This window comes from Lepidothrix coronata, unplaced genomic scaffold (genome assembly GCF_001604755.1).
Source record: "Lepidothrix coronata isolate B3197 unplaced genomic scaffold, Lepidothrix_coronata-1.0 Scaffold53, whole genome shotgun sequence".
In the NCBI taxonomy this organism is placed as follows: Eukaryota; Metazoa; Chordata; class Aves; order Passeriformes; family Pipridae; genus Lepidothrix; species Lepidothrix coronata.
This window is the reverse complement of record NW_016690233.1, coordinates 3,064,325-3,092,281: the sequence shown is the minus strand read 5'-3', so window position 1 is coordinate 3,092,281 and position 27,957 is coordinate 3,064,325. Positions and strand designations below refer to the sequence as shown.

The following is a 27,957-nucleotide window of genomic DNA, read 5'->3' as shown; positions in this document are numbered from 1 at the left end:
GGGGAGCAGAAAATTGCATCCCTCTGGAGAGTGTATGAAAATATATTGAAAGGCAGTAGGCTTGTGGAAAGGGTGGCATAGAACCCTCAACTGAAGCAAGCAACTTGAATGTCAGATACATCCTTAAACAAGGAAGATGGAAAAGGAGTGATTATTTACTGTATGTTATACCAGATACAGTTTTAGCTTCCTCTTGTGTGTGTTTCATATGCCTTACTGAGTGGGGAAAAAGTTAGGCTAAAGAGTTGAGATAGTCCTGATAGAGAACTATGGAATAGTTTTATCAACAGACAGGGAAAATACTGAAAGAGTGCAGATGAGTTAGTGCTGATATTCAGTTATTTGAGAATGAGAAAAAAGCAGGGATATATACTTGTTTTCAAATATTTATTTTTCTCTAAGACAGAAAAATTGTTGGAATATTCCAGTTTTAGAAATATTGGAATTCTTACATTGGATCTTGGCCAAAAAACTTAAAGGATGAAAATAAGCATATCTGCAAAACTGTCATTGTATAGAAACCTTTTGGTTGAATGTAATTTGTAAAAATATAATATACTAGAAATAGTACTAAATTATACCCTACAGCCAGTCTTTACAATTTCAGAAGTAAAATGAAACCAAATGCTTTCTAAAAATTTTAACAGTATTTGTGGAAAAATATTGTAAAAAATTGCAGTGGTAGCAAAGCAAAATTTTCTGTTCTGTTTTTAACCATATGATTAGTCACTTGTAAAGTGTAATTCTGTGAATATGGTTTGATGATTGGATGGCTTAGGCTGTGGTAATTCCCTGCATAGTCAGTTTGTCTTCCAGTCAAACGCAGCAGTATTGTTAAACAGTGTTATAAACTAAAATAATGAACTTCGTAACAATGAGATAATGAGAAATAAAATACAAGAATGTGGGAGTATTGAAACAAAATAAAGTTACATCAATCAATATGATAAAGAACTATGAAGTATATTATGCCTTAACTTTAGAGAAGCAGATCTGTCATCCTCATTGATGGTTATACATTTTTAGTTGCATTTTCATTCTTTCATGTATTTACAATTATGCAAAGTCAAAACAAGTTAGTTCTTTTATACACTTTACAGCTTTTGCATACTAAACTAAAGTTCATTTCTTTCTGTTTTCCTGATTATGTGAATAAGGTTATCTACAGATGAAGTGAGTGGAGTTAAGGAGAGGAATATTGAAGAGAGGGGGATGGAATATTGCCAACGTTGTCTTTTGTATGTATATTATTTGGTTCAACAGTTATGTTTCAGGGAAGTTTTAGTATGTTTTTATCAAGTAAGCATTGCAAATGTGGCATAAAAATCCCCTTTTCGTTAAATGTCAGTGTTCTGTTCTTGGAGTGTCTTCAAGACTGTGTTGGATTTAGTTCTTAACCATAGAGAAATACTAAGAATATCCAAAGTACTGCACAAGTTTCTAACATGAGGAACTTGTGACTTAAAAATGTTGGTACGAATAACTATGAAGTTTATAGAACATACAGACTTTTCAATAGCTCTTGCATCATAGTGTTAAGAAAGCGGGGATTTTGCTGCATTTGATCAAGGGGATTTCTCAGTGCTTACTAGAATGGGAAAGTAAATTGTGCATTTTTCTCATGGAAATATTCATGGCTAAGAGAACGACACTGAAGAATTTCACACTGCTATAGTGCCTTATGTAACCCCACAGGAATGCAGCAATGCATGGGCTACATGTTGACATATTCTCCTGATGTCCTTTCCCTGGAGATTGTGCGAAGAAATTAGCTTCCCTGAAATTAAGAGTAAAACACAGAGCCTAGGGTGGAAAAGTAATGTGAGATTGTAGGGATAGGTAGTTGTTTATTTTAGTTGCTGATTTTTGTTCCATGAATAGCAAGTTGGCAAAGAATATATACACTGATGAAGCTGGCAAATAAAGGGGATAAAGAGTTCATTGAGAGCAACAATGAAAGACTGTGTCAATACAGAGCAATGGCCCTAAAGCTTCAAAATGTTTGGCACTGGGCACTGGATTCTGTATTCCCTTGTGGTCTTTTCTTGTGACTTCTTTAGAAGGTATTACAGCAAGTGGCCAGCATTCGCTCCGTCAGCCCTTGCACACAGTCTCTGTGCCAGCCTGCCCTGCATTTTACCAAATTAAATTATTCTGCAATTCTTTTGATAAAATGTGATTACTCATAACAGGAGAGTTCTTTGTTTTTGGTTTTTTTGGTTGTTTTTTTTTTGTCATCCTTTATTTTCTTATGACAATCAGAAAAGTTAACTTAATCCACAAATTAACTCAACTGAGAAGTAAAGGTAACAAGTGTGTGTAAATGATTTCGTCAAGTAGACTTCTAACAATACAAGAAACATGGAAAATATTCCATGCAAAAGAAGGACTCTAGTATCGAAAGTCATGAAACCAAAAATGTCAGAAGCTGTATCAACTGATTATACAGATCTTTTGTTGGTGTTTAAAAGGCACGTTAACGTGCATTTTAAATTGCCCTCTAATTATAGGTGATCTGGATATGTGTTATGGTGGTGATGTTTTATTAAATTGGGATTACCTGCTCTGGCAGCCAACCCCAGAATTCTTTTCATGTACAGTGGAAGGAATTAATTTCATTACTGACATGTGCCAACATTCCCATGCTCAGGGTTGTTACTGGGCTAATTTGTAAGACCTTTTCAGGTCCTCTTATTTGTGCTGACCTGCTACCATATATGTTATGAAATAGAAAGATTATCTGTATATGACAATTACCTAAATCCATTGATCTTCATTTATTTTTTGTTTTAAACTAGTAGTGAGTGATGAACAGCAGAAAGACAAAAACTGTGAAGAAAATGCATTTTGGTGCTGTTTTCTGAATTAAGAAATATGAAGCTGGGATTTTTAATGAGAAAGCCCTTAAGCCAGGAAGAAATTTTAAGTATAGTAGTGATGTATGCTATCTTGTATGATCACTGCTTTTAACTGCTTAATCATTCATACTGCCTAAATGTAATTGTACTGCCAGCTGCTGTGTTTACTGTCTATGATGTGGAAAAAAGATGTCCCGCTGTGACATGTTCTACTTGCAATCGAATTGACTGTAGCAAACACAGAAGCTGTTGAAGTTCAGTGCTTCTCAGTGGGGTGTTCTTGTTTCTCCAGCTTATTTCTGGCTGTTGATATAGCTCGCATCCTTGAAGCTCGTTCTCTCATAAAATAACAAAGCCAAGGAAGCTCCCTGTTCATCTTCACTATAAAGAAGCATGTCATGAACTATTTAAGGAGTCATGTATTGCACAAGTATTTTTCTGAATAAATAGTGTTTTACAGATTTGTATTTATAATACTGAAAGCCATTTTTTCACTTTTATGAATTTTTAAATGCTTCCTTCTGTCATTAGTGTGGTAAGAATGCTGCAAATCATGCTCATAGCTACTGTGTCACAATAATATAAAACTGCTTTTTTCAAGTGTTTAGATAACTTAGCCAGAGAAATTTTTATGGCATGAGAGTTGCTTATGAAATAAATCAAGAAAATAAATTTATTTGTAAACAATTTAAAAACACCCACAATGATAACTCATTTTCAGGTACTGAGGCAGGTTCTGAACTAAATAAATTATTTTCTGCATAGCGGCATGCTGTTTTATCAAGTACTCTGAAATATCATTCAGTTTCTGCTGTGTTTTATTCATGTGTTATGGTGCCTTAATGCTCAGTTTTGTTGAGTAACTTGGGTTTTAATAAACTTAAATGTCAATGCATTACCAAATGCAATAGCTCATCAAGCATGGCACCACAATGTGTCTAATCATATCTAGTAGTGGAATCATACTCCTCAAAGGTTTGGAACACCAAAGATGACCATACGTGGTCTTCTTTCCAAGTCTTCAACTGCCCTGAAATTCAGCTGACTGAAGAATTGTCTGTAATATCCTGTCGGCTCAACCATCACCTCTTTGTTTCTGCTGTCTTTGAAGCCATGTGATAATAACTAGCTTTATGTCAGATCGACAGATATGTTGCTGTTACTATATTAACCAGAGCATCTGTTGTTTGAAGTCCCATTTACTGCATTCCAGCTGGCGCTCAGAAGTTCACTTAGGCATGTTTAATTTTCTCGCTAGGTTTCAACTGCTGTTTTTCTTTATTAACCCAGGCAATGATACCAAGCTTTTCCACGATGATCGACATCAGTCAGGAAGAATGTTAGTTATTGGAACTGCATTTGCTAATGAAGTCATCTTTGTAAGCAAACAAGTGGAAAGACTTTGATGTATTTGCTGGGGACAGTTTCTTTCAGGCTGCTGCTAGGGAGGGGATATGGGTCCTTAGCAAGTGCATAATATTTCTTCTTTTGTAGATTGATTGATCCCTATCCAAAGCTTGGGCTTTCTTCTGTTCTTCCAGACACTAGACTGGCAAAACCACACACATGACATCCTCCCCAGCCCAATAAAAAATTGATTGCGCTTACCAACTTGTAGAAATCTTGTCAAATGTCCTTATCTGTAGGACTTGATTCTTGTTGTGATATGCTGTGCCAAAACATACACTCGTTTTTTCATCTTTCAGGTAACAGCATCCATCGTTTCATCACATTGTTGAAATGCGTTGTTCTCTCCTCCTCCTCCTCAAGGCTCTATATAAGAAATTATTTTATTATGTTTTTAATGAATCTAGAACAAGAAAGTCGAACAGTTCTAATAATACAAAGGGTCTGGATCGTAGTTTTATCACCCTATATCCATCTGTAAGGTCCTATCTGATGCTTAAAATAAGATAATATGTTACAGTTCAAATTACATGGTAATTTTTGTCAATTTCAAACAAAGGAAATCCTAAAAAACCCTGACTTCTAGAGTAATTTAGAGGTTTTTTTCCATTTTTTTAATTGAATAAATATGTTAAGCAGATTGATCAAAAGTATAAAACTTTCGGAAGAAGTACAATACAGTAGTGCATTTCCTGATTCCTTGGTGGCTTTCCTGAATGGATGATGACTTTGATTTGATTCTTTCATTAGCACTATGATACTGATGGTTGATATTATATGTATCCATATTTAATACTGGTGTTATATTACTTTGTTGTTGTTAAGCTGCAATTACCCTTTTATGGTTTCCCGCCACATTGTGGTATGCTTCTTTAGTACTTTCTCTGTCAGAGTTGTCTTGCTGCAGCCCTTAATAAAACAGGCAACTCTGTCTCAGTTATCCCCTTCCACTGACCGTAAGTAGTGTGTAGATGGCTACTCTTGAGTATATGGCTCACTGCAAAACTGAACTGAATCCTCCTTTGGAATCGGGAAAAACAGTGAACAAAAGGTAGAAGTGACTACTCTCAGAAAACACATGCTAACAGAATTGCTGGTTAGCAGTTCACCCCTCTGGCAAATAAGGGATATCAGAGTGCATTTTCGTTCCTTTGCTAGTACTCGGAGATACTACATTATTTGAGTGCCTGCAGAAGAGCAGGATCAACAATGTTTATGATATCTTTGAGACTTTTGAGCAGCCGTCCTTCCCTAGAGTTGTACTGCTAGTCAATAACGCTTGTGACGTTTTTATAGTAACTTAGAAGATCAGTTGTCTCTGCTTGAAAGAAAATTTCTGTCATAGGCTAAGTGAAATATCCTAGTTCACATGGATTCAATGGAAAGAGGGACATGACTTCACAATGGACATGCTGAGTAAGAGTAACACTTATAGTGTCACATAACTTGCAGATGCTAAAAAGGTGATTTGTTTGGAGTGATGGTTTACCTTTCTAAGTCTGGAGGCAGCAGCAGCATGTATTCACAGGGCTCTTGGTGACATTAAGACTCTGGGATATACAGTGATAAGTGACATCTTGTGGACCTGGGTGAAGTCTCTGCTCCATTTCCCTGATTTTTTCCATCATTTGTCTCTTCTTGATTGGAGACAGAGTTGCTCTTAAATCTGTTTTAATTCAGTTTTGAATCTTTGTATCTCTTAAAGGAGATCTGCTTATTGCACAACTGGTCCTTCCTGTGACTAGGTGACTTTTGTAATCATTTAAAGTGATAATGTTCCTAAGAAAGAAAGTGATAAATATAACGAATTGCACCTCTTGGTCCAGTGTTGGTGGTTCAACTGCAGTGTTGAATTTGAGGTCTTGCACAGTAATTCTTATTCTAGTCTCTAGGAATGAAATTTTCTGTATAATAATATTTTTTAGGCTCTCAGGTTAAATTAACTTTTTACAGTACGTGTAAATTAGTGTCGCAGGAAACATCGGATCTTGGAACTTCATTTTATTCTTTGCTACATTAAACAGTTTTAATCTCATTACAGTATCTTATAATCCTTTCAAGTTATTAGAATAGGTCTCAAATAGAGGGAGACATCTCCAAATAGTATCATTCTGAATGATTTTATCAAGTTATCTAATGAGCTCTGTAATTATTTACTACATTCTTCATACCCACGATTTCTGAGGTAGGTTAAATATGCGTCCTTCAGGTTCAAAATATATGAGCACTGTCTGATTTGCTGGCACACTGAAAGGAAGATTGACATCATGAATCACTAAACCAGGATATAAAATGGAGACTCCACCTTGGATATTTTAATAATTTGTTTTCCTTTCCCTTGACATTTGTTCCACTGAACCCTGCACATGTGGAATAGTGATAGGGGAGAGTCCATGCCTCCCTCATTTCCTTTCACGTTCACAGAGATGCTGTTTATCGTGGGCAGTCCATGAGATTGTCCAGAGGAAATAAATATGCATTCCTATTAGTGATAGTTAATTTTTACATTTCAGTGCACTTGCAATACAGAATCTTTTTAACTGAGTCACCCTAAGACCATGTAATTCCTTTTGGCATCAGTTGGTATACAGCAATTTTGTACAAGAGTTTAGGACTCATTGTAGTAATCTGGTGAAATAGCCAACAATAAAACTCTGTTTCTTCCCTTTAAATTTAAAACTTCCTACTGTGAACAAATTCAAGTTTAGAGCTTTCTAACAGCTATAGAACAATTATTTACTTAGTTATCAAAGATACTGTATTTGCATAAAATGCAGTGCTTCAGCTTATAAAGATTATTTTGTTTTCATCTCTACAAGAGTAGGAAACACTGTGTTTAGCATCTAATCTTTTAATACATTTAATAATATAACCTTCAGTACAGCACAGTAGGAAATATTCAGTAAGGATGCAGTAAGAATGCGTTCTTTTCTGTTTTCCACACAATTTATCAAAAAGATACAAAATTTGTTTACCAATTCTTTACACCCCAGTAATTTACCAGATAAACATATTGAATTCCTTACTAATACAATAAAAAAAAATGTGTTCATGTCTGTATTGACTAAAGACCAATGATTCTCTTGTTGGACTAATATACTCTATAACTGCATGTAAAAATACAAAAGGAACAGGGCACTGAATAAATACAGGGTTATGGCAAAATCCTGGTAGGGATTCTGTTACTTGATAGTGGTTGCCTTTAAAAAAGAAATCAGTTGTCTTACATTTGTTGTGTGCATTTGTATTTGGAGGTGATTGAAAGATTTTCAACCCTTATTTCATTTAGGATTTGGAATGGTTCTTACTGTTGGAGACTGTTCAAATTTAAATGATGTTTGGGGTTGTATGTGTGTGGTTGGTTTGCTAGGTTTTATTCCTGCCTGGAAATAGGTTACCCCTCTAATTTTGTGTCCAGCATTGAGTAAATGAATATTTATGACTTTACAATAACAGAGGGTTAAAGAAATCACAGAATCACAAAATAACTGAGCTTGGAAGGGACTTATGGAGGTCATCTGGTCCAACCCCCCTGCTGAAGCAGGGCTAGTAGGCCAGGACCATGTCCAGATGGCTTTTGAACATCCCCAAGAATGGAGACAGATATGTAATGCTTTTGAAACAGAATTTACAAACTGGCTTTTGTTCATAACTTATCCTTACCATAAATTTTACTTATATTTAGCAGATATCAAAATCTTAATTGTCAATTATCCTAGCATCAAAATAGGTACCACAGATACAGCCTCTAGGACGTGGAGTTTTCTGGGTTTTCTGGGTTCATCTGGACTGGTGGTGTTTTCAGTCTTGACCAAGTTCTTTCATTATCACATTCATCTCTACATTTGCTATTAGCATAGCTTAAAAAAAAAGGACAGAACAGATTTATGTGGTTACATTGATATTCTTTATTTAGGTTTGTTGTGTACAATTATAATGAAATTTTATGCTAGAAAGTTTGGATTGCTTTGTGTAATTCAGCAAAAATAGTGCTCATAATCCATGGACAACCTAGTTGGTTGTCAAGCACTTGTGGTTTATTTTTTTCTCTTCAATTTCATTTTACAAAGCCTTTGCACTAAACATTGTACGGTGTTGTGTGTCAGAATAATTAACATGTAATTATTCTAATAATGTTAATAAAAAAACTGTCATAAACTTTATTTTAATCTGCAAACTAATCTTGCAGTATTTTAAACAGTGGTCTACTTACATATGCAATTTATCACTACATATTGATTTCTTATACCAATTTCTTATTTTTCAAGAAGTGTTATTATTCTTCAGTTGCCAACATAATACCTGTTTTAATGTTTGAAATCTGGCATCAGCATGTTTCACAGGTGTCTGGGATATCTCAGGTACTTTGATTTTGAAGTGGTGATGGTTACTGTCCAAAAAAGATACTAGATTGAAACTTGGTAAACAGAAAAAGTACTTAATAAAGAAATGCATGAAACTTTGTTCCAGTGAAATTGTAGTGGAGTAATTCTGATTTTCTGTTTTTCTTTTTTTTCTTGAATTCTAGATTTATCCATAGCAGTGCAAAAATTTTCACAGTCTTTACAAGATTTTCAGTTTGAGTGTATTGGAGATGCTGAAACAGATGATGAAATTAATATTGGTAAGTACACTCTGTGTTCTGCTTGCAGTAACATTTTTATACTGCTTTTTTATATATCTAGTATGTTATCAGAAATATAGTGGGGCAGTTCACAGTTGCTTTTTAGTGGTGCATGTCACAAAAATAGAAAAAATTCAGTAAGTAGAAATCATGCAATTCTTTAAAAATACATGTCAAAAATGAGGAGTTTATGACATAGCTTAGTTCATTGTAGCGGAAAGTATTCAGCAGTATTTTGTCAGCTGAGTCAACTGTGAATCCTCTAAATTCCGGTGCTATTTTTATGTTTCAGGCAGTTTTCAATGGCTTACTTAAAGGTACACAAAATTCCTATGATGTAACATAAGTCTGCAAAAAAACCACCTAAGTGCCTAGTAAGACATAGGAAGTATTTAAGGGTCCAAAAGAGGAATATGTTCTTTACAACTTGTGCATTCCTAAGTATATAGTTGTCTGAACTTTTGCCAGTAAAATTTACTAGCTGCTTAATGTTCTGCCTCTGTGCACACCCAAAAATTCTGCACTTGCAGAACTGAAGAGCATAACTTATTTTCAGCATAAGCCTCTTTAATGTCATCAAAATCTTCTTCCCTCAACAGACTAATCCTAGAAACGTTTCCAGGATTCAGAAATACAGTCAATCTTTACTGCAAGGCATTGCTGTGGTTGTAGTGATGCTTTTGGGCAGTAGCACAGCATCTGGAGTACTCTAAGTCCCATTGGTAAAAAATTTGGATTATAATCCATCTTCAGAATGGCTAAATTCAGTGTCATGAGTCTTACATACCACATGGCCCCCATGTGTCTGCCAAAATATCTGAGAGGAAGTAACATGGTTCTTAAAGAGTAGTGGCTTCTAAAAATAACTTATTTGGCAGTACAAGAGGGAACGTAGAGCTTGTTAGCAATTTTAAAAAAAGTTCTGTGTAATGCAGAGAGGAAACTCAGATTTAGCTTTTTTCAGGTTTTATTGGGTCTGGCTGAGCTGGAGTTCATTTTCCCATATAGCCCTCACAGTGCTGTGCTTTGCATTGGTAGCTAGAAGGGTGTTGATAACACACCAGTGTTTTGGCTACTGCTGAGCACAGCATCAGTGCTGTAACATTCCTTCCTCAGTTGAGGGCAAGGTCCTGGGAGGGGACACAAGTAGGCCAGCTGACCCAAACTGACCAAAGGGATATTCCATACCATATGACATCAGCTCAGATACAAAAGCTAAGGCAAGGAGCAGGAAGGGGGGCATTCACTGTCTCCAATGGCTGCCTGCTGAGGAACCATCACACGTGCTGAAGCCCTGCTTCTTGGGAGTGGCTGACCATTGCTGCTGATTGGAAGCAGAGAATAAACCTTGTTATCTTTCGCTTTGCTTTTGCATGCACAAGCTTTCCCCTAGCTTCAGCTTTCATAAACTGCCTTATCCATACCCACGAGTTGTTTTCCATCTTACTCTCTCCCCTGTCTGGCTGAGAAGGGGAGCGATAGAGTGGCTGGGTGGCCACCTGATGTCTAGCTAAGGTCAACCCACCACACTGAGTATATCTCTTCTTATAATCTAATTTCAAGTCTCCTTTCTCATCAATTTTTCCTTTTCCTGACTGAGCTATTGGACTCAAAGTCTGGTTGTTTTCACCTGCAAGGTTTGCCTCATCCTCACCCTACGACATTGCCATAGTCAGAAAACTGTCATCACAGATGACTAATATTTGGTCTCTGTCTCACTGTTGCCTACTAGCTTTTGGCAAGGCAGAGGGAGGGGAGGTTTAATTTTACTGACATGTAAAACTAGGGTAGTGAAATCACTGAGCTGCTGCTACTCAGGTTTAAAACTGCATACATTCTTGAGTATCAAGCTTGGAAAGAGGCAAAGAAATGGTGTATGTACTCTTTGGCATTCTACATATTATTTCTTGTCTGTTAAAGTTATGTTGTACATATTTTTAAACTAAATCTGCAGTATCTCAGTTATATGTCATAGATTTGGTCAATAACTTGTTTAAAGAAATAGAGTTTTACATTTAAAATGAGGTAACTGAGGACAACGACAACGTTCATTTTAGTTGTAACCTGAATGTAGCAAGAAAAGATATTTTATTGTTTGGACATTGAACAGACATTTAAAACTAGTTAGGAAAAAAACAGAGTTCATGAAGTTTGACAGCTGATTTATTTCACTTAAAGCTTCAAAGAAGGGATTTCTAGCTTCTAAAGCACCACTGGCCTGATGGATTGTCATGTACATCAAAGAAGTTTGTAAGAGTAAAAGGTAAACTGACAGAAATCAAATTCAAGTCTAACAGAGCTTGAATGATACTGTCTGCTTTTATAGGGTAAGACTCAATTTTTGATCTCCCTAGAGCAGTAACCTAGAATTTATCTGTATCTTTAACATGGCCCAACAAGCTAGATGTTTGCTTATCATCAAAGACAGCTTTGTATAGGTGAATCCTTCTCTGTACCTCCTTCTGCCTTCACCTCCTTTTTTTAAGAATGTCTACAACTGAGCAGGCCACTGGGAAGTTCTACTTCAGTGTGCAGTGATACTCTGACTCGATAAGTTTTGTAATAAAACACCATATACTTAGGGGCTTAATATAGGGACTACATTTGTATTTCAAGCTTAGCATTGAAAATACACCCTTATCCACCTTACCATTGGAAATTCACCCACTGAATAAGACTTTTGTCAAGATGCGATTATTTAAATAAAAGTTTCATCTTTTTTCAGAGTTAAATGAGTGATTTAAGTGGGTTTTTTTCTTTTTTTTCTTACCAGTAATAAATATTTGAAACTGATTTGATAGCTCCATTAACTTGTTTTGAGGCAATACTAGAGTTGGAGGTCTCTGTTTAGTAACTGAGCACAACATAAGTTTTTTACCTTTTTTTCCCCAACCTGAGATCTAATAACAGCAGTTTTATTTGCATTTCCTGTAACCTGTACCTTTTCAGTTGCTCTCTTGATACAACTCATCTATTCCAATAAGCCCTTTACACAGAATACATGAGAAGTAGTTTTAGTTAAGCTCTATGACACACTCCATGTAAACAAAATTATGGTGGTGTTCTTAATATTTATTTTAATCCATCTGTTAATGAATCCAGTGATCTATTTTTTTTGTTTTAATTCCTATATTTTAATTCTAATTTTGATGATTTCTTACTTTTTATTTACAAATGTTTAGTTCTTCCATAGAAGTATTCTTCTTTGACAAAAAATCTGTGTGGCTCTATAATGCATTTTAGGTAGTCTTTCCATGTTGTTGCAAGTTACCCAGATTTATCTACATAGCCACTTTCAGATATACCATACCCAGTTTAGCATCATTTTATGCATGAGTTGGAAGCAATTCCCCTGACTTTCTTGGGTAAGCAGGCTGGTTTGTTCTTGATTTTTTTTTTCTTTTTTTTTTTTAACTGTGAACATCAAAGGATTTATGCTATAAAAAGCTTTTTCAGTTTTTTGCCAGCACATTTGGTTTGAGAAACAGTGCTCACCAGCTTTACTAGCTTTTCTCATTAAAAAGTAAACCAGCTAGCAACAATTGCTAGTGTTGTTTCTTTCTCTGTTTTGAAATGCATGTGGAAGCATGTGATCTGCAGAAATGCATAGGCCATACTGTTTGATAGCAGATCATGGTTATTAGCTCCAGTTGCATGTGATTTAGCCAAACTATAATTGTTTTTTGTGCACTTGAAAAGTTTTGCAGAAGTAGCAGCTTCAAAGCAAAAATAACATGACGAATGACAGCGAATGATTAATACTAAAAAGGCATAGTAATGAAGATTGGATATAACTTACCCTTACTCTGAGAAGAGGGTGTTGCTTCCCTCACCTAACAACTGTGCTTTCCTCAGACTGAAATACCAAGACTTGATTACACTTTGCCATTTGCTCTTTTTAGACACATCACCCTGTGCACAGTTACTCTCAGCCCTCTTTGCAAATAATATGTTGCACAAAACTTCAGATTGACAGTGAATGTAAAGGAGATCAGTCATTTCTCATGCCCAGTGAGAGTTCTGTGTAAAATAAATGCATGATTTTTTCATGTTTCAAACCTTATAGGTCACTTGGAATGTTACACAGATGAGATGGGTGCAAAAACTATGTTTTTAATGATCATGTATTTTTCATTTTCTTCAGTATACACTGTGCAGGGATAAATTTTGCAAGGAGAAGGTTTGCCCAGCTCCTCTTAGTATTATCCAACTTGTGTCACCTGGATCGTTCTCCAGGAAACTCCCTGTTTTGATCCTCTTTCATTCTGTTTGTGTTATGTGAATTGTAGCTGCTAGAGATGAAAACAATAAATATTATTAACTCAGTGGAATTCTGGCTTGTGCTTTTAACAAGTTTGTTTCTATTTTGTATTATAGCTAATTATATATCAGTGAGATCTAATATTAACATTATAAGACCATGCTCAGAATCAAAAGCAGACAAGGCAAACACATACATTCTGATATTCTGGCATTTTATCTTAGTATCTGGTTTTTATTAGCATGTACTGTTAAAAAAAAAGGACTGAAAGGCATGTGTAATTCACTCTGTCACTGCTGGTTTTGAATTTTTTTTTTCCTGAAGAGAATATATTATGACAGATGTTTCAGGTAGCATCAGATGCCTAATTTAAGAATGTAATAGTATTATGACGATCTATGAAATCATTGTTAATTGAGCCACAAAGGACAGGTCAAAAGTTCTAAAACATGTTGTCTTTTCTTGTGGAAACTGAATGCTTCTCTTGCTGCTAGCAACTGTGGCTCAGGTGATCTTTGCTGACTCACACCTCAGGTTGTTCATGGGATTGTTAAATTGCTAGCAGCTAACCATCTACAGAACTGCTAGCTCATACTCAGCAATTATGTTGTGTACAGCAGTTAGTTCAAATCAACTAAAATGTACTGGAGAGAACTCAAAAACAAACAAATGCAAAATGTAAATAGTAGTTGTTTGTTAGAATCCAATGCTGTGTTTTTAAGGCTCTCTTGTTTGAGTTGAGCAATGATGCCAGAAGCTCAGTCTTCTTGTTTTCCTGTAGTGAGCATCCACATGCACAATACTTTTCAGTCAGCATTTACTTTGCCTTCTTGGAGAGCCTGTTGGAGGACAAGCATCCTGTAATTCAAAGTAGCAAAGAGATCTGTCCTGCTGTCCTGGGAAATATGTGTATAAAACTACACAAAAAAAGAAAAAAAAATCAGTTTCCTTTCCCCCATCTTTTGTAACAATGTGAAAATTTAATTGACATTGAGGTCCCAAATTCTGTTTTTAATGGTACAAGCTTGTACATACAATGCTTTATTTAAATAAATTTAAAACAACAAAAAATTCTATTGGAGCTTTAGGAGTGCCTACAATGTTTGAAGAGAAATCTTGAGAATCAATCTGGACATTGCAGTCTCCAAGTTAAGACACTGTCTTTTGGAGGTTAATCAGGAATCTGAGAAGGTAGTGGTCAGGCTACTCATGATTTCAAGCTATTAGCTTTTGTGGCATGTAATGGCTTCTTGAATTTGCCTGGCTCTTTCTGAATTTTTATTAATTGCCATTGAACCACCTATGGTCTGAATCACTTGGATTTCTTGCAGGTTATCTCCTTAATCACTTGAAGTTAGCTTTGATGTTCAATAAAGTTCTTCTTGGGGTTGATATTCTACCTCCTTTGTACTGAATTCCCATTTGTAAATGGGTTTCTGAATAGAATTACCAAATACCAAATGAGTCTAAAATTAATTCCATCATGTCAGGTCTGTACTGCCTTATCCAATCAAAGAAAAAAGAAGATCTTGCCACCACCTTGAGGGTAGAGTTCCAGGGGTGGATTTTTTTAGCACAGGCATCTTCCAAATAACATTTCTAATGCTTGAGCTTGTTGACCTTGTGGAACATATTAGAGACAAGTGTTTTTACAAAAGGTGTTTTTGTTTTAGATGGGTGGGGAAGGGTTGAGTCCTGAATTAGACTAGAAAGCTATTTACAATGGAGAGTGAATTTCCATAGAAAGACTGGATGCTGTGTTTCCACAGTAATTACCTTCTTCGATTTGCCAGCTCTTTTTCCTCCAGCTGGAAGAATGAATTCTAAGATTAACTTTTTAGGTGACTTTCAAAGCAACTTTGCATAAGCTATTTGTCAGATCACAGGCAGGCTTCTTTGGTACTGCTATTGGACTATTTTTATCTACAAAAGTTAAACAGTAACAAATTATGGGAGGATCTCAGCACAAACAGGGTGTGAAATGCCTAAAGGGTTTGTTTAAAATCTGTTGTTCATGTTCCTACCTTTTTTTTTTTTTTTATCCCTGTTGCATATTTGACAATTTAAACAAATGTCACCTGTTTCCGGAACACTATTGTTTCTTGACTCTAAGAAATGAGTGATTTTATGCTAGTGCTGGGATCCCATCAAGGCTTCAAAACAACATCTGCATCAGAAAGTGAAGGCTGTCATTCTGTTGGTCCAGCCCAGAGCTCTTGTCCTTGCTTTGGAAGGTCAAATGAGATTGACAAAGCAGGAAATAAAATAATGTTGCAATAGGCCTTCATCTGTTCAGGAGGAAAAGGTAAAATAAGATCAACAACACAGTCCTTGTTTTTTTCTTCCTCTCTGATAGCTATCAGAAGGTTGTTAGAATTTGCATGCTCCATTTCCTGTTTACCGTAAAATGAATATTCAAATGAAAAAGAAATTAGATTGATGTGGTTGATGCAGTTACTTCACTCCTGTCTGCCCTACCCTTCTTCTGTGTCAAGAGCAGCTGAATGTGAAGTAGGAGCTCCCCCAAATCACTGCAGTTTGCATACTGGTGTGCTAAGGCAGTCTAAAATTCATGTTAGTTCATTTTATTGTATTGAACTGCAAACTGTGATGTCTCTGATGCCACTTACCTTGGAGCACGTGCTGTTCACAGAAAGAGATCGAGGCAGGCAATGGACAGCAATAACTTTGGTTGTCTGGTGCATTCTGCTAAGGAGTTAAAATGAGGAAACATTTGAACAGCTGTCTAGATGAATGGACAAATCCATACCTCTCACAGATCAAGATGAAGTAGCTTTTGTGTCCTTCATTAATACTTTGATCTTCTGGATTCTTATAGGTGTATTCTACTTTATTGCCCTTATTCCATGCCTTGAATATACCTCTTTTTCACTCCTTTATCACTTAGCTCCATTATTTCTAGAGTTGGTCATTCCAGTGAAAGTATGAATGCCTGTGAGGAGACAATCTGAGGACTAGAGAATTGCTTTACAGATTTGTTTTGAAAATAACTGATATGTACTGTTGCTGTGTATAATACATAAAACTTTAGAGCTGTCAAGTTACCAAGTTACCTCTTGAGCAATAGGAACTCATTTTCAAAAACTGGTAGTGGTTTAGTCAACTCACCTTTGAAATATTTGTCTTTAGGTCTGAGCAAGTAAGGTGAAGGATTAGAGTTTTAAGCACAGGAAGTTCTTGATCCCTTTGTAGGCCTAAATTCAACAAAGTAATTATGGCAAACCTAACGTCTGTTGAAGTATTTGGTAATATTTTTCCTAATTAAACTGTTTTACCATTCAAGCAATAAATGCACCAAATTTTACAAATCAGAAAAACAGTGTTAATGATTCTCAGATGCATTCTGAATATATTGCTTTTCCTTTTACTTCCCCTTTTTCAGCATCTGCAAAGAGCCACACACAGATAAGGTTTATACAGCTGGAAAGATTGAAATATCAGGGTTTTTTCCTTAATTTAAAGTATGGATATGCCTCTGAAGAACTGGGGATTGGCAAGCCTGAAATGTAGTCATAATTACTTCTAACTCCTTTGTTGATGGAATGCTATGATTGAATATTACTTTTGCAGCTTAACAATGTATGTTGCCCAGTGGTTGTTTCCCACACTGTCTTGTTATTTAATCATTGAAAACACTTGAGCTTGAAGTAGCAATTCTTCTCTTAGAATGAAAGATTTGCATTCATAGTCAATTTATATCAGAGTTTTTCGTAAGGGGGTGGAGGGGAGAGCAGGAGAGGATTGAAATCTGATTTAACCAGAACCTACCTTTGAAATGACCTATTTCTGAATATACCATGGTTTTTTGGAGGTGTTCTCAGTCTAATAGTAGGATATCAGTCAGCTCTGGAGAAGCTGGACCTGTTCAAGTCAAAGGTTAATGGTTAATTCAGTTGAGGTAAAGATTAATTGAATTAAATGAACTTCTATGGTATAGCAAGTTACATTGTTATTTTTTAATAGAGGCCTATTCAAACTGCTGTTGTTTCAAAGTAGGTTTCCAGAGGCACTTTAAGATCACTTCTTACCTGTTGGACAAAACATAATGTACTGAATATTGTTCCCTACACCTTGCTGAGTTCTGCAGCTGTGGAGCTCAGCCCCAGGACTTCTGTGCATGTGGCTCCATCAGGTGGAAATAGAGGCTGATTTCTCTTTTGCAGATACAATAATGTAAAACTCCATTTTGTAGTGGCATAGAGATACACTTATCTAAAACCATTGTCTCTTTATTATATGAGAGCATGGCAAAAAAAGAATATTTCTTGTGACTAGTCCCGAAAGCCTCCACCCCTTCTCAGAAGAGTAGAAGGAAGAGGAGAGACAAGAAAAGTGTTACTAAGTTGTAGAAGGGTTTTGATATAATGCTCTGTGAGAGCAAGTGATGTCCTGGGAGATCCTTCAGTCCCATGTTCCTAAGGAAATTGAAGAAATTACTTAGATGATTTAAAATGTTTCTCCTGTCGCTTCAAGGATGCCATTTTTTGGGAGAGGTGCTATAGCAATAGAGTCTAGAGTGGACTTTTTCTAGCACATCCCTGCTACAGAATCCATGCTACAGAAGATAAATAAATTTCCAAATAGAATTATATCTTTTCAAAATATGTATTTCTTTTATAAATACAATAGGACACTAATACATGGTAGATACATTGCAGCTGTATTTTTAATAAACTGTTAAAAGTGTAGTGGTGGTAGCTGAATAATTGTTGGGTGTGGGTTTGTTTGGGTTTTATTCTTACTGTTGTTCCCACATGCTGTGGGATAGACAGCCATTATAAGCTTTAAAAATCTTCCAGCACTCTATGAAATGTTTTGCCCTTGCTTGATCCATTTAGAATTTTTCTACTTGTACTTGTTTTGTGACGTTCTGCATGGCAATTTACTGATATTATGTCAAGTAATTCGATGTATTTAAATTGTGTAACATTGCATGTCTTCAGGTTATCTCTCAAGTATTGTGTTTTGACAAGTACTGACAGTGAATTTCGGTATTTAGGATAACCTGACATTCTTGCAAATCTTCTTAGTTTGTAGATAAATGTGTAGCTTTTTTGTAGACTTCTGTTGAAAAGGAGTGGAGTGGAAAGTGTAAATGTCTTGGCTCAAAGCATTGTTTTAACTTTTGTACAAGACTTGTATTTGTATGTTTAAATATTTGTGACATGATAGCTACTTTTTATAGCAAAGAATTCTCAAATATCATGCTGTTTGTAACTCGATTTAGATAGTTACCCTGACGAAGGTTTGTTTCAATAAAATTCTGTAATGGTAAAAGGATTTTTACTTCTAATAGCGGCCCTACATTTTATGCTTTACACATGTTTAGGAAAAAAAACTTCATAAAATACCTTGATATATTTGCTCTTAAAGTTTTGCAAAATGAAAATACTTTTGGTTTGAAATTCCAGTTGCCTCATATGGTATGTACTTGTTATACTGTCCTTGCAAACACATCCTACAAAGCTTTGGGCTTGATTAAGTTCAGATCTTGATTTGCTGCCTTTTATGGTTTTCATGCTGGCCTGCACTGTGAGGCACACGTGTATTGTGCTCAGACAGGAGGTGCCGTCGTTAGTGTGGAATTGCTGGCCTCTTCTGCTGGTTTGTGTTGCCTTTACAGTGTGACAAAACCCAAATGCTTGTGCCTGGTATATGGCTAGCAAATGAAGGGCTTAAAAATGTCTGTTCATGGGGAACACTGCCTGAAAACAGACAGGGATCAAATGCCATAAAACAGGGGAGGTCGAGCAGGGAGACTGTTACTGAATCTGTGATAGTTTCACTGTTGGTTTTGTCTTCATGGGGAATTTTGAGCACTTACAACCATCTCTCTGTCCTAATACTGCAGAGAGCCAATACACTCCAAATTATGATGTAAAGGATGAAATACCACTTAATTTACTCTGAGTTTACAATGCTTTAACTCAAATGAAGTAGAGAGAAAACTTGGTGTTTGTTTACTTTTAGTTACATGTATTTCAGTGGCTGTGCTCTGATAAAATTCTCTGCTTGCCAGTATGTAGTTGAAGATATGATCATATTTGGAAAACAATACATAGTCCTTCAAGCATAAATTTGGGCATAAAAGTCTTAAATTTGTCATTTTTCTTGCTTGTTCATTTGTATAATTTCTTTGCAGGAGCTTTAAACCAGGCATTTTTCATCTCTGTCTCTCTGCTGTTATACTTTTCCTTCCTGATGTATAATGGATTTGTTTGGCAAATTTGGATTTACTTTTGTAAGGTAGCACACATTTTCAATAACTGAAAAAAATAGGCAAAATACCTTTTCTTACAGTTCAAAGAGAGAATTGCCACAGGAAACCAAATGACTGCTGGAAGTTGTACTCCCTGGGAGGATCTAACTCTTACAGCAATAGTTACTATTTATTTTTCTTATGGGCTTGTCTGTGTTAAGTCAGGATAAACCATCCTTGAAATTGGATCGATTTTTTTTTTTTTTTAATTTTTAGTTCATCAGAGGTGAAAGTTTAAAATCTGGATTAGGTAGAAATTGCTTCAAAATCTGAAAGATCATGGTGCTAATTGATAAAAAAAGCACTGGATTAAGCCGTTGCAGAGTTTACTTACCAGATAAATTATGGAGCAAATAATAAGAATGTTTGTTTATTCAGTCCGAAATTACTTCATTTCGTTTGCTCTAAGAATGTCTTGATTCTATCACAAGAGCAATATAGACCAGACAGAGCTGTCTCTACCTTTGTGTACCTTTCCATGATGGAAGTCTTCAAGGAAATTTATGGTTATTTGGGCTGTGAATTTAAACCACTGTCTGCTGGCAGAAATTGTTGTCACTTTGAGAATGTATTTTTATGTTGGGGTACATCCATGTAATTTTAAAACCTCTACACTTGAATCTTTGTTTCAGCCTGTGTCTTTTACTACCAGAAGTACATTTCATTGTATTATAGGAAGGTACAAGTAGGTTTTTTTTTTTACTGTTCTTGTGGAGGTTGTGGTAAATGTAAACACAGACAACAGGAATGCATGAGGTCCTTATTACAGATCCATAAAACCTGATACCCAGATTAGGGAAGTAAGAGAAACCAAATGGGGAGGATAAGGCAGCACATCTAATATTAATTTTCCAAATTTAAATGAGATTGAAACTCCATGAAGAAATGAACCATTATCTCGCTATTCTCACTTCTTTTTCCATAATGGAATCTTCTAACATAATTTATCTTTTGACACTNTAAAGGTAAAGCCTATCTGTCATGCTGTGAGCTTAGAAACTGGAATTTACATAAATACCTAAGCGATATTACCTTAAACCTTAGCAAAAGAAAGCAATTACTCTGTTTCCTCTAATATCTTGGGAATGAAACTCAGAAGAGGACAAAATAGGTAAGAAGATTTTAATGGTTTTAATATGTAAGATTTTAATAGGTAAGAAAAACAATGGTTTAAAATCCTGCACTCCTCTCCTATTTTTTCTTCTCTTCTGCTTTCTCAGTAAATATTACTTATGGCACTGAGCTCAGTTTCCCAAGCTGAAGTTTCTCCAAAAATGTTGCCACTTGGAAAGTGAGGGTAGAAGTAGCAGAAGAAATAGCAGCAGCTAAAGAAAAATTAAAACCTGAGCAATAATTGGGAAGATTTATCAGACATACATTTACTTATCCAAATACAGCTTTTCTGAAAAAGTGGTTTAGAAATAAAAACAACGGTTGTTTTTTGTAGGACTGTGTCGCAGTTGCCTTACACTACTGTTTTTTCAATCATCCTACAGCAGTACTCGAGCCCAGTCAACACTAGTTATAAAATGCTTTGACACCAATACTCAGCTTAAAGTACATTTGACATGTTTTGTACAATTTGCACAAATTATTCTTTGTTTCAGTTTGTAGACTAAAGTGTTGATCCTTCAGTTTGTTCCCATTGGGCTAAACGTTAATTCCATTTAAAGTTGTAGATAATTGTACACGTTTAATGTTTTATGTGCTGAATTCAGTAGGAAAAAAAGGAAGGAAAGAATCATTAACAATTCTTCCAGGTTGTGACAGTGGTAAGGGAAACCTCTGTTGTATAAGATAAGGCTCTATTTAAATTCATAGACCGTGCATTGAAAGACAAAGAGAATGGCAGGCTTTGGGAGTCTTCTTTTGAGTCAGTCTTCCTTTGCATTTACATTTTGGCATTTGAAAACTTGCAATCTGATACTTTGAGATATCCAGTTTAGTTACCTTCCAATAGACACTACGGATCCTATGTGGCTTTTATGACATTCACAATTCTACACAGGTAAAAAGTACCAAGAAAGCAGATTATTGTCTGTTCTTACCTGTTGTGGCTTGTCCGTGTTAATCTCGAATTTTTGATTTTTCTGTCTGATTAGGAAGCCATCTGTTGCTACTCTTGTCCTACCTACTGTCCCTCCCCACCACCACCAGCTCCTTTACTTTTTCAGTATGGCTTAAAGGCACAGAAAGAAGAATGGAAATTTTATTTGATGTTGTAATTTTTTGAAAAACTGCTCGAAATAGCATTTGTGGCTGCAAATAATGCTAATCATTAAAAACTCTGGAAATATAACTGTGAATTAACAACTATTTAATGATATGTTTAGTTTCAGAATTGGAAAGGATAGTCTCTTCTCCCAACCTTCATGGATCTTACATTTATTTTGCTTTCTCGCTGAAGTCTAGTAAACGAGTGTTAAACCTTAGAAAATTTCCTTATGGGCCATTGGTCCATCTTGAATTCTGATTCACTAATGTGTTACTAACTGGGAAAAACTCCCTTGAAGACTTTAGTTGAAGTTTGCGCTCAAGCATGAATTCAGAGCCTGCTATACCACGTCTCTGCTAGATATGACCACTTCTGGAGGATGTACTTGACTGACCTTCCTGCCAAAGTGTACTGGGAGCAATGTGCAGCCCACTCCTGGCGTTTCCTCAGTCACATCAGGAAGATACAAGGATGACAGTCTTGCACATTTTTGTCTTTCATACAGCATGGTGTCATAAGAACAAATGGCATATTTCTGTCATCAGAAGATGGTGGTGGTATCTGCTCATATTGCTATAAAATGTTTTCTTGTGTAGAGTGTTTAAAAATTGCCTATGCATTGTTTAAGGCTGCATGTATAAATAAAAATTAAGCCAACAGTCCATTGCACAGAAAAGAACATTAAATTTCATTGTCTTCCACAGTAATCTTCCAGTCTATCTTAGGTTGAACATTACCTTCCAAACTTGGTTTTATGTCTTTGAGTGCAGTATTGGTCATGTTTAAACTACTGTATGTGTCATACACTTTGTTTTCCTTTTCTCATTAAATGTACATGATATCATACCTATTGTGTGTAACATTTAGTAGTACAGTATAACACTGTACACTTTAATATTAAGTTAATGATTGATAGAGTAGCTTCAATAATGTCTGTAGACATTCCCTACACAAGCATATAGCAAAAACTTCATAAGGTTTGTTACATACATGTTTTTTTCCTAGGGACCACTGGGTTGATTTTAGTGCAGTAAACCAGATTACTAGAGCATAAATGAGTTGTATTTTTAATAATGCATTCCATAAATTCAGATAAATGCATTTTTATCCTTTTCACTTCTCCCTCATTCACTTAATCATACATCAAAATTCAGTTCTCTTTTGATTATGTTAGTGTAGTTGTTTGTGGAGCTGTACTATGTGTTTGAAATTCTAGGGATTTTGGAAAAAAAAAGGCATTGTTGATGTACACTGTTAAAGTTTAAGCTGTTGGTACTGTTAGTTTGCTTCCTTATGAAGCAAACTAATTAAAAGACTTTTCATTTAAAAATATAGAGAGTGGGTCTTTATTTTTTGTAAATAAAGTAATAGGAGCCATTTCTCCTGATCAAGGGAAATTTTGCAGCACATTATAGCTGGGTTGGGAATACTCCAAAGAGAACAGCTGGCAACCTGTTGTGATTGTGATGAATGAGACCACAAATGTACAGCCAGATACATATACACAATGTTTTTTACCTGTTGGGTGTTGCTTTTCACAGGCATTATTTCCATCATGATACCAAATGTATCTTACAAGTCCTTTTGTAGTAGCCCTTAAATAAAAAGCAAACTGTAAAACTGTTGAGATTTTGTAAGCTAATATCACCGAATAACTTAGAATAAAGTGTTGAGCCAGCGTTTTGTTTTTCTTAAAATGGCCCACCAATAACAACAATTCTTTCAGAAAAAAATAAAAATATCTTCATATTTAATAAAAGTTAGATTACATATTGTACTTTATATTATTGATGTGTTTCAGAATTTATTTCTTTTCAACACATTCCCAGGACATTTTCTCTTGTAAAATACTTGACTCTTCCTCCCCCATACCCTTTTGTATTTACAAAGTTCACTTTAATTCTTCTATGTCTATTCTGATAAAAAGAGGGGGAGAAAAAATTATTGCGGCCTTAGTAAGAAAAGATTGTGAGGCTGGTACGTAATGCCCAGGCGTCTTGACAGTGAGCTGCATCTGACACAGATCGGTCTAATTTCTAAATCTTTGTGTTTAATCTTTTTACATAAGAGCACCTCAGATTATTATTGTTGTAGTATTTGTTTGTTTTCTGTTGAGAGGTGGGAATCCAGCATTAGATGTGTGTGTACTCTGTGCCTAGGGTCTGTGCTGAAATCCTGGCAGGGAGCTCAGTTGTGGAGGGGAAGGACGCGCCTGCCCAACTTGCCCGGGTGCTCGGTGCCCAGTGGGTGAGCTGCCCAGGAGGCCTGAGATGCCTTGGTGAGCTCTGCCCTCAGCATCCCTCCCTCTGCCCACCCCCAAAACGAGGTCCGGCAGAGTTGTCACTTGTTTGCAACCAGAAGAGTCTGTGGGAAAAGAGAGGAGAAAGAAAGGAAAAATGTATGCTGGGAAAACTGGAACAAGGACTGTCTTTCCTTCCCTTTCCCCCTCCTACTGTGGCTTCTAGCACAGCTGAACTTCTCTAGGGACAGACACTGCCTTTTAATGAGGCCACCCTGAGTGAGGGTTGTATGGGAAGAAGGATGTATAACTTCTGAATAGTACTGCGATACTCAGGGGTATTGTAGGAGAGCTGGGGCAGGTAAAGTCTTTTTCCATGTATGTGGTGGTGTTGCAAGGACACAAGAACTGGTGGGGTCACCCTGGGTGTGCATCCTTCACTGTGGTGTGAATTACATGATGCATCTATTCTCCCTGCACACCTTCTGAGCTGGGGAAAGACATTCCATGGCTTCCTGGGTGTTGGGCAGTGAGCAGCGGAGGTGTAGTCAGTACTGATGTGATGACGTCTCTCCAACGAAGGTCTTTAAGATCAGGGAGATGGATTGCCTAAGTGCTTCTGAAGAGTGTAGGTTCTGTGTCCTTAGTGAAACTTTGACCTTTATGATTCCCCCAGAGGTGAGTCAATGGGCAAGAGGAGATGGAGACAGCTTCTCAGTCTTTAGCTGAGGCACTGTATAGGTGACATACACCTATATATTGGTGTATACATCTTTATATTAGTATTAAATATTGAGGAAAATCTTGATTTGCAGACTTACAGAACATATTGTATATGCTTTTTTTCTCTGACTGACCTGGATTTATTTGAATACTAAACAAGAGTTTCAATTTTGAAACTAAAAACCCCTCTGGTTTTGCCTTGAAATTAGGAATATAAATCAAAAGCCTCTCTTACTGGTTGAGTTTTTTTCTCCCCACTTCCTCGTAGTTTAGCCATGTCTGTCTGGCTCTTTGTTTAGTTTTTAGAGTGTTGTATTGGGTACTCAATATTCTTGAATGTAATGCTCAACAGATTCCATGTCAGGTAACATAACCAGTTACCTAATCAGTAACCGGTAACATAATCAGTACCAGTAACCAGTAACATAATCAGCTTATTTCTTTACCTGTTTTTTGTTTGTTGGTTTTTTGGTTTTTTTTGATGAACATTATAAACTGACTCTAAGAGATTGAGTTAATTCAGTGGATATCAAACTAAGTTCTTAATACTGACATAACTAGAAAAATCTTCTGGTGTTTGTGTTCTCAGGGGAAAATATTAAAGGAAAAGACTCAAGACCCAACTAGATGCACATTTAACTTACCAGGTGTATTTAGACTAAACAAAGAGCTCATAAGAGGGGGAAAAAGAATTTGTCAGCAAAAAATGACTTAGAGGTCAAGATATGCAAGTATAACATTATAGGTGCAAAAAATAGACTATGTAAGTACTTGCAGAAGAAATTGGAACAAACAGCAAAGTGTTCTTCAACTGTAAAAGTTAAAATAGAGCAAAGAAAATCCAAGGGTGACCTCTACAAAGTCCAGATGGTATAAAGGATAAAAATTATTTAGGAATGGTCCAAAAACTAAGTAGCAATTTGTGCACTCAGACAAGGCAGTTAAGGCAAGCCAGATACTGGTTCCCTCTTAAAGGATCTGCTGTGTTCCTGTACTTTCTAGAAAATGCACTTATTTCCTTAAATCTTCCAGGGAAGTTGAGAGGGGATAAAGCCATGTTAATGGAGACTGACATATTTTGTAAAAACACTTAGGAAAATGGAAGAATAGTGAAGAAGATGAGTTTGGTTAGCTTAACCTCAGCACTGTGTGTTGGTTAACTGTGAAGGCTTTTTCAAGCCTGTTCTTTTGAGAAATTCCATGAGTTTTGTTTCCAGGGGTTTTTTTTCCTCATTCAAAAATTATTCAGGTTACCTCAAGTTTATTGTGAGGAACTAGGATTTATGAATCTGTGTTCTGAGATCAGAGATTTAAAGTATGAAATCTAGCATCCTGTCATTAGTAGCAATTACTGCTGGTTGTATCCGGAGAAAGTAAGAAGAGATACTTAGCTCTCTTTACATGATTCTTCTCTGACATTTTTGTCTGTGGAACTGTGATGCTGAATTCTGAATAACCCATATACCCTTCAGAAAGTAATATAAATGGAAAGAGAGACTTTTCTAGAGAGATTTACATACGTGAGAATAAAGCCTTAAGAGCTTTCAGAATCTTTTCCTCTTTCTTGCCCTCTTTTATAGGTTAATTCTTCTGTTATGTTTCTATTGACATTTGCTTTGGCCCTTTGACTTCTATTTGAAAACAGTTTTGAGCAAGGATTTTCTCACCCTTGTAACAGAATTCAAAGCTTATAAATCAATCATCTGTTTGAGTCACCTGAGAGCTTGTCCTTGTAAAATGTAAAGCCAAAGAGCTGTTAAATCTAAACAGTTGGTATTTCTTCTAAAATGTCGACTTTCAAATTTTTACCCGAGTATTTTTCATTGTTTTTGCAAATATTTTTTGCTGCACCTTAATAGGAAAACTTCAATATTTTTCTTTCTACTTCTAGTGTGCTAAAATAAATTTTGTGGCTGATAATAGAATTCTTTCTTTTGAGACTGGTCTTTGCATGTTTCATGAAAATCAGTTTGCCATATTCCATTTAAAAATTTATTTTTAAAATACATATACCTCTTAAGACTCAGATTCTTTTTCTTTGCTCTTGGCCTACCTCTTGCTTCAGTTTGTGGCTCATTTAATGGCTACTAATTTTAGTGAAGTACTATATAAGAGCAGTATTTTATCACTATAGCTTCAAGCCAGATAACTGACTCACCTGATCTTAAAATCTAATTTTAAACAGAACGTTCTTTTTCTTTGTTTTCATTTCAGCCCAGTCCTTGAAAGAGTTTGCTCGGCTCCTGATTGCTGTTGAAGAGGAGAGAAGACGACTGGTAAGTTTGCTGGCAGCAATATGTTGCATTGGGCCTCTTTTCGTGTAAAATAGTACACTTTTTTCCTATTCCCCCTTAAGTAATTTTTTTTATTATGTGTGTAATAAGTGTTAAATATTTCATAAGGATTACTTGGAGTTTTACAAAGGCAGAAATGTATTAGCACAGACTGCAGTAATTTTTAATAGAGTATTCAACCAAAGAGTTTTACATTGTTTTCTCTCAGTTTTCTCCCTCCCCGTTCCCTGCCCCAAAATAACCTTTTCATGCTACTGTACCTTTCCCTTCCCGCAAAGAGCTTATAGTAGAAATGTAGATCGGTATTTATATTTAATAGAATACTCTATGTGTTGTCCAGTGAATGTATACTAGTGAACCAAGAATATGGTAAGTGAAAAGAAGAGAAAACAAATTCATCACCTCAGAGAAACTCTTGTAGGATATGTTATAGATCAGACTTGTCAAATTCATCCATTGATATGGTGTTCTTATGCCCTTTGATAAGATTTACTGTGTGCTTTCATTTATATTTCTATTCAAATGTAGCTTTGTCAAAGAAGTTTTAAGTGTATTCTTTTGTAGGAATTTTTTAAAAAATTCCATGTAAGCAATGAAAGTATTTTTTTTCCTTCCTTGGGAGTCAGTAATGAATAAAAAAGTGAGCTAAGAATTAACCTCAGTAGGAGGATTTTTAAATATTGAGAAAGTTTAACTAGCTCAAACCCATCCAATAACTTTGTCCTGGTTTTCCTTCCTCTTATGGGTACTTAAAGAATTGAGGAAAGTATGACTCAGATTGGAGCAAATTTATTAATCCAGGAAGAGGTTTACATAAAGTCGTCTTATACCTAGAAGTAAATAAGCATAGAATTTTCTCCCACTATTTCTATTTAGATAAGTATTTAGTGGCAAAATCATAACATTTATACAGTACAGTTGGATAGTTAATATCATTTAAACCTATAAAAGTATAAAATGTTTTTGCCTCATATTAAATATTTTTTCTGGCTAGATGGAAGAGTGAGGTGACTTCAGTACTTACCACCACAAAGATGTTTAGCAGAACATTTATTA

At 35.8% G+C, this 27,957-nt stretch overlaps 1 protein-coding gene across 1 annotated transcript in view; it reads left to right on the top strand.

Annotated features, from left to right (window-relative positions):
* ARHGAP42 (Rho GTPase activating protein 42) overlaps nucleotides 1-27,957 on the top strand; it is a 146,984-nt gene that overhangs the window by 25,828 nt on the left and 93,199 nt on the right. Inside the window, exons 2-3 of the mRNA XM_017816045.1 lie at nucleotides 8,794-8,889; nucleotides 26,822-26,883. Coding sequence (XP_017671534.1) covers nucleotides 8,794-8,889; nucleotides 26,822-26,883 — 158 coding nt within the window. The remainder of the gene's footprint in view (nucleotides 1-8,793; nucleotides 8,890-26,821; nucleotides 26,884-27,957) is intronic.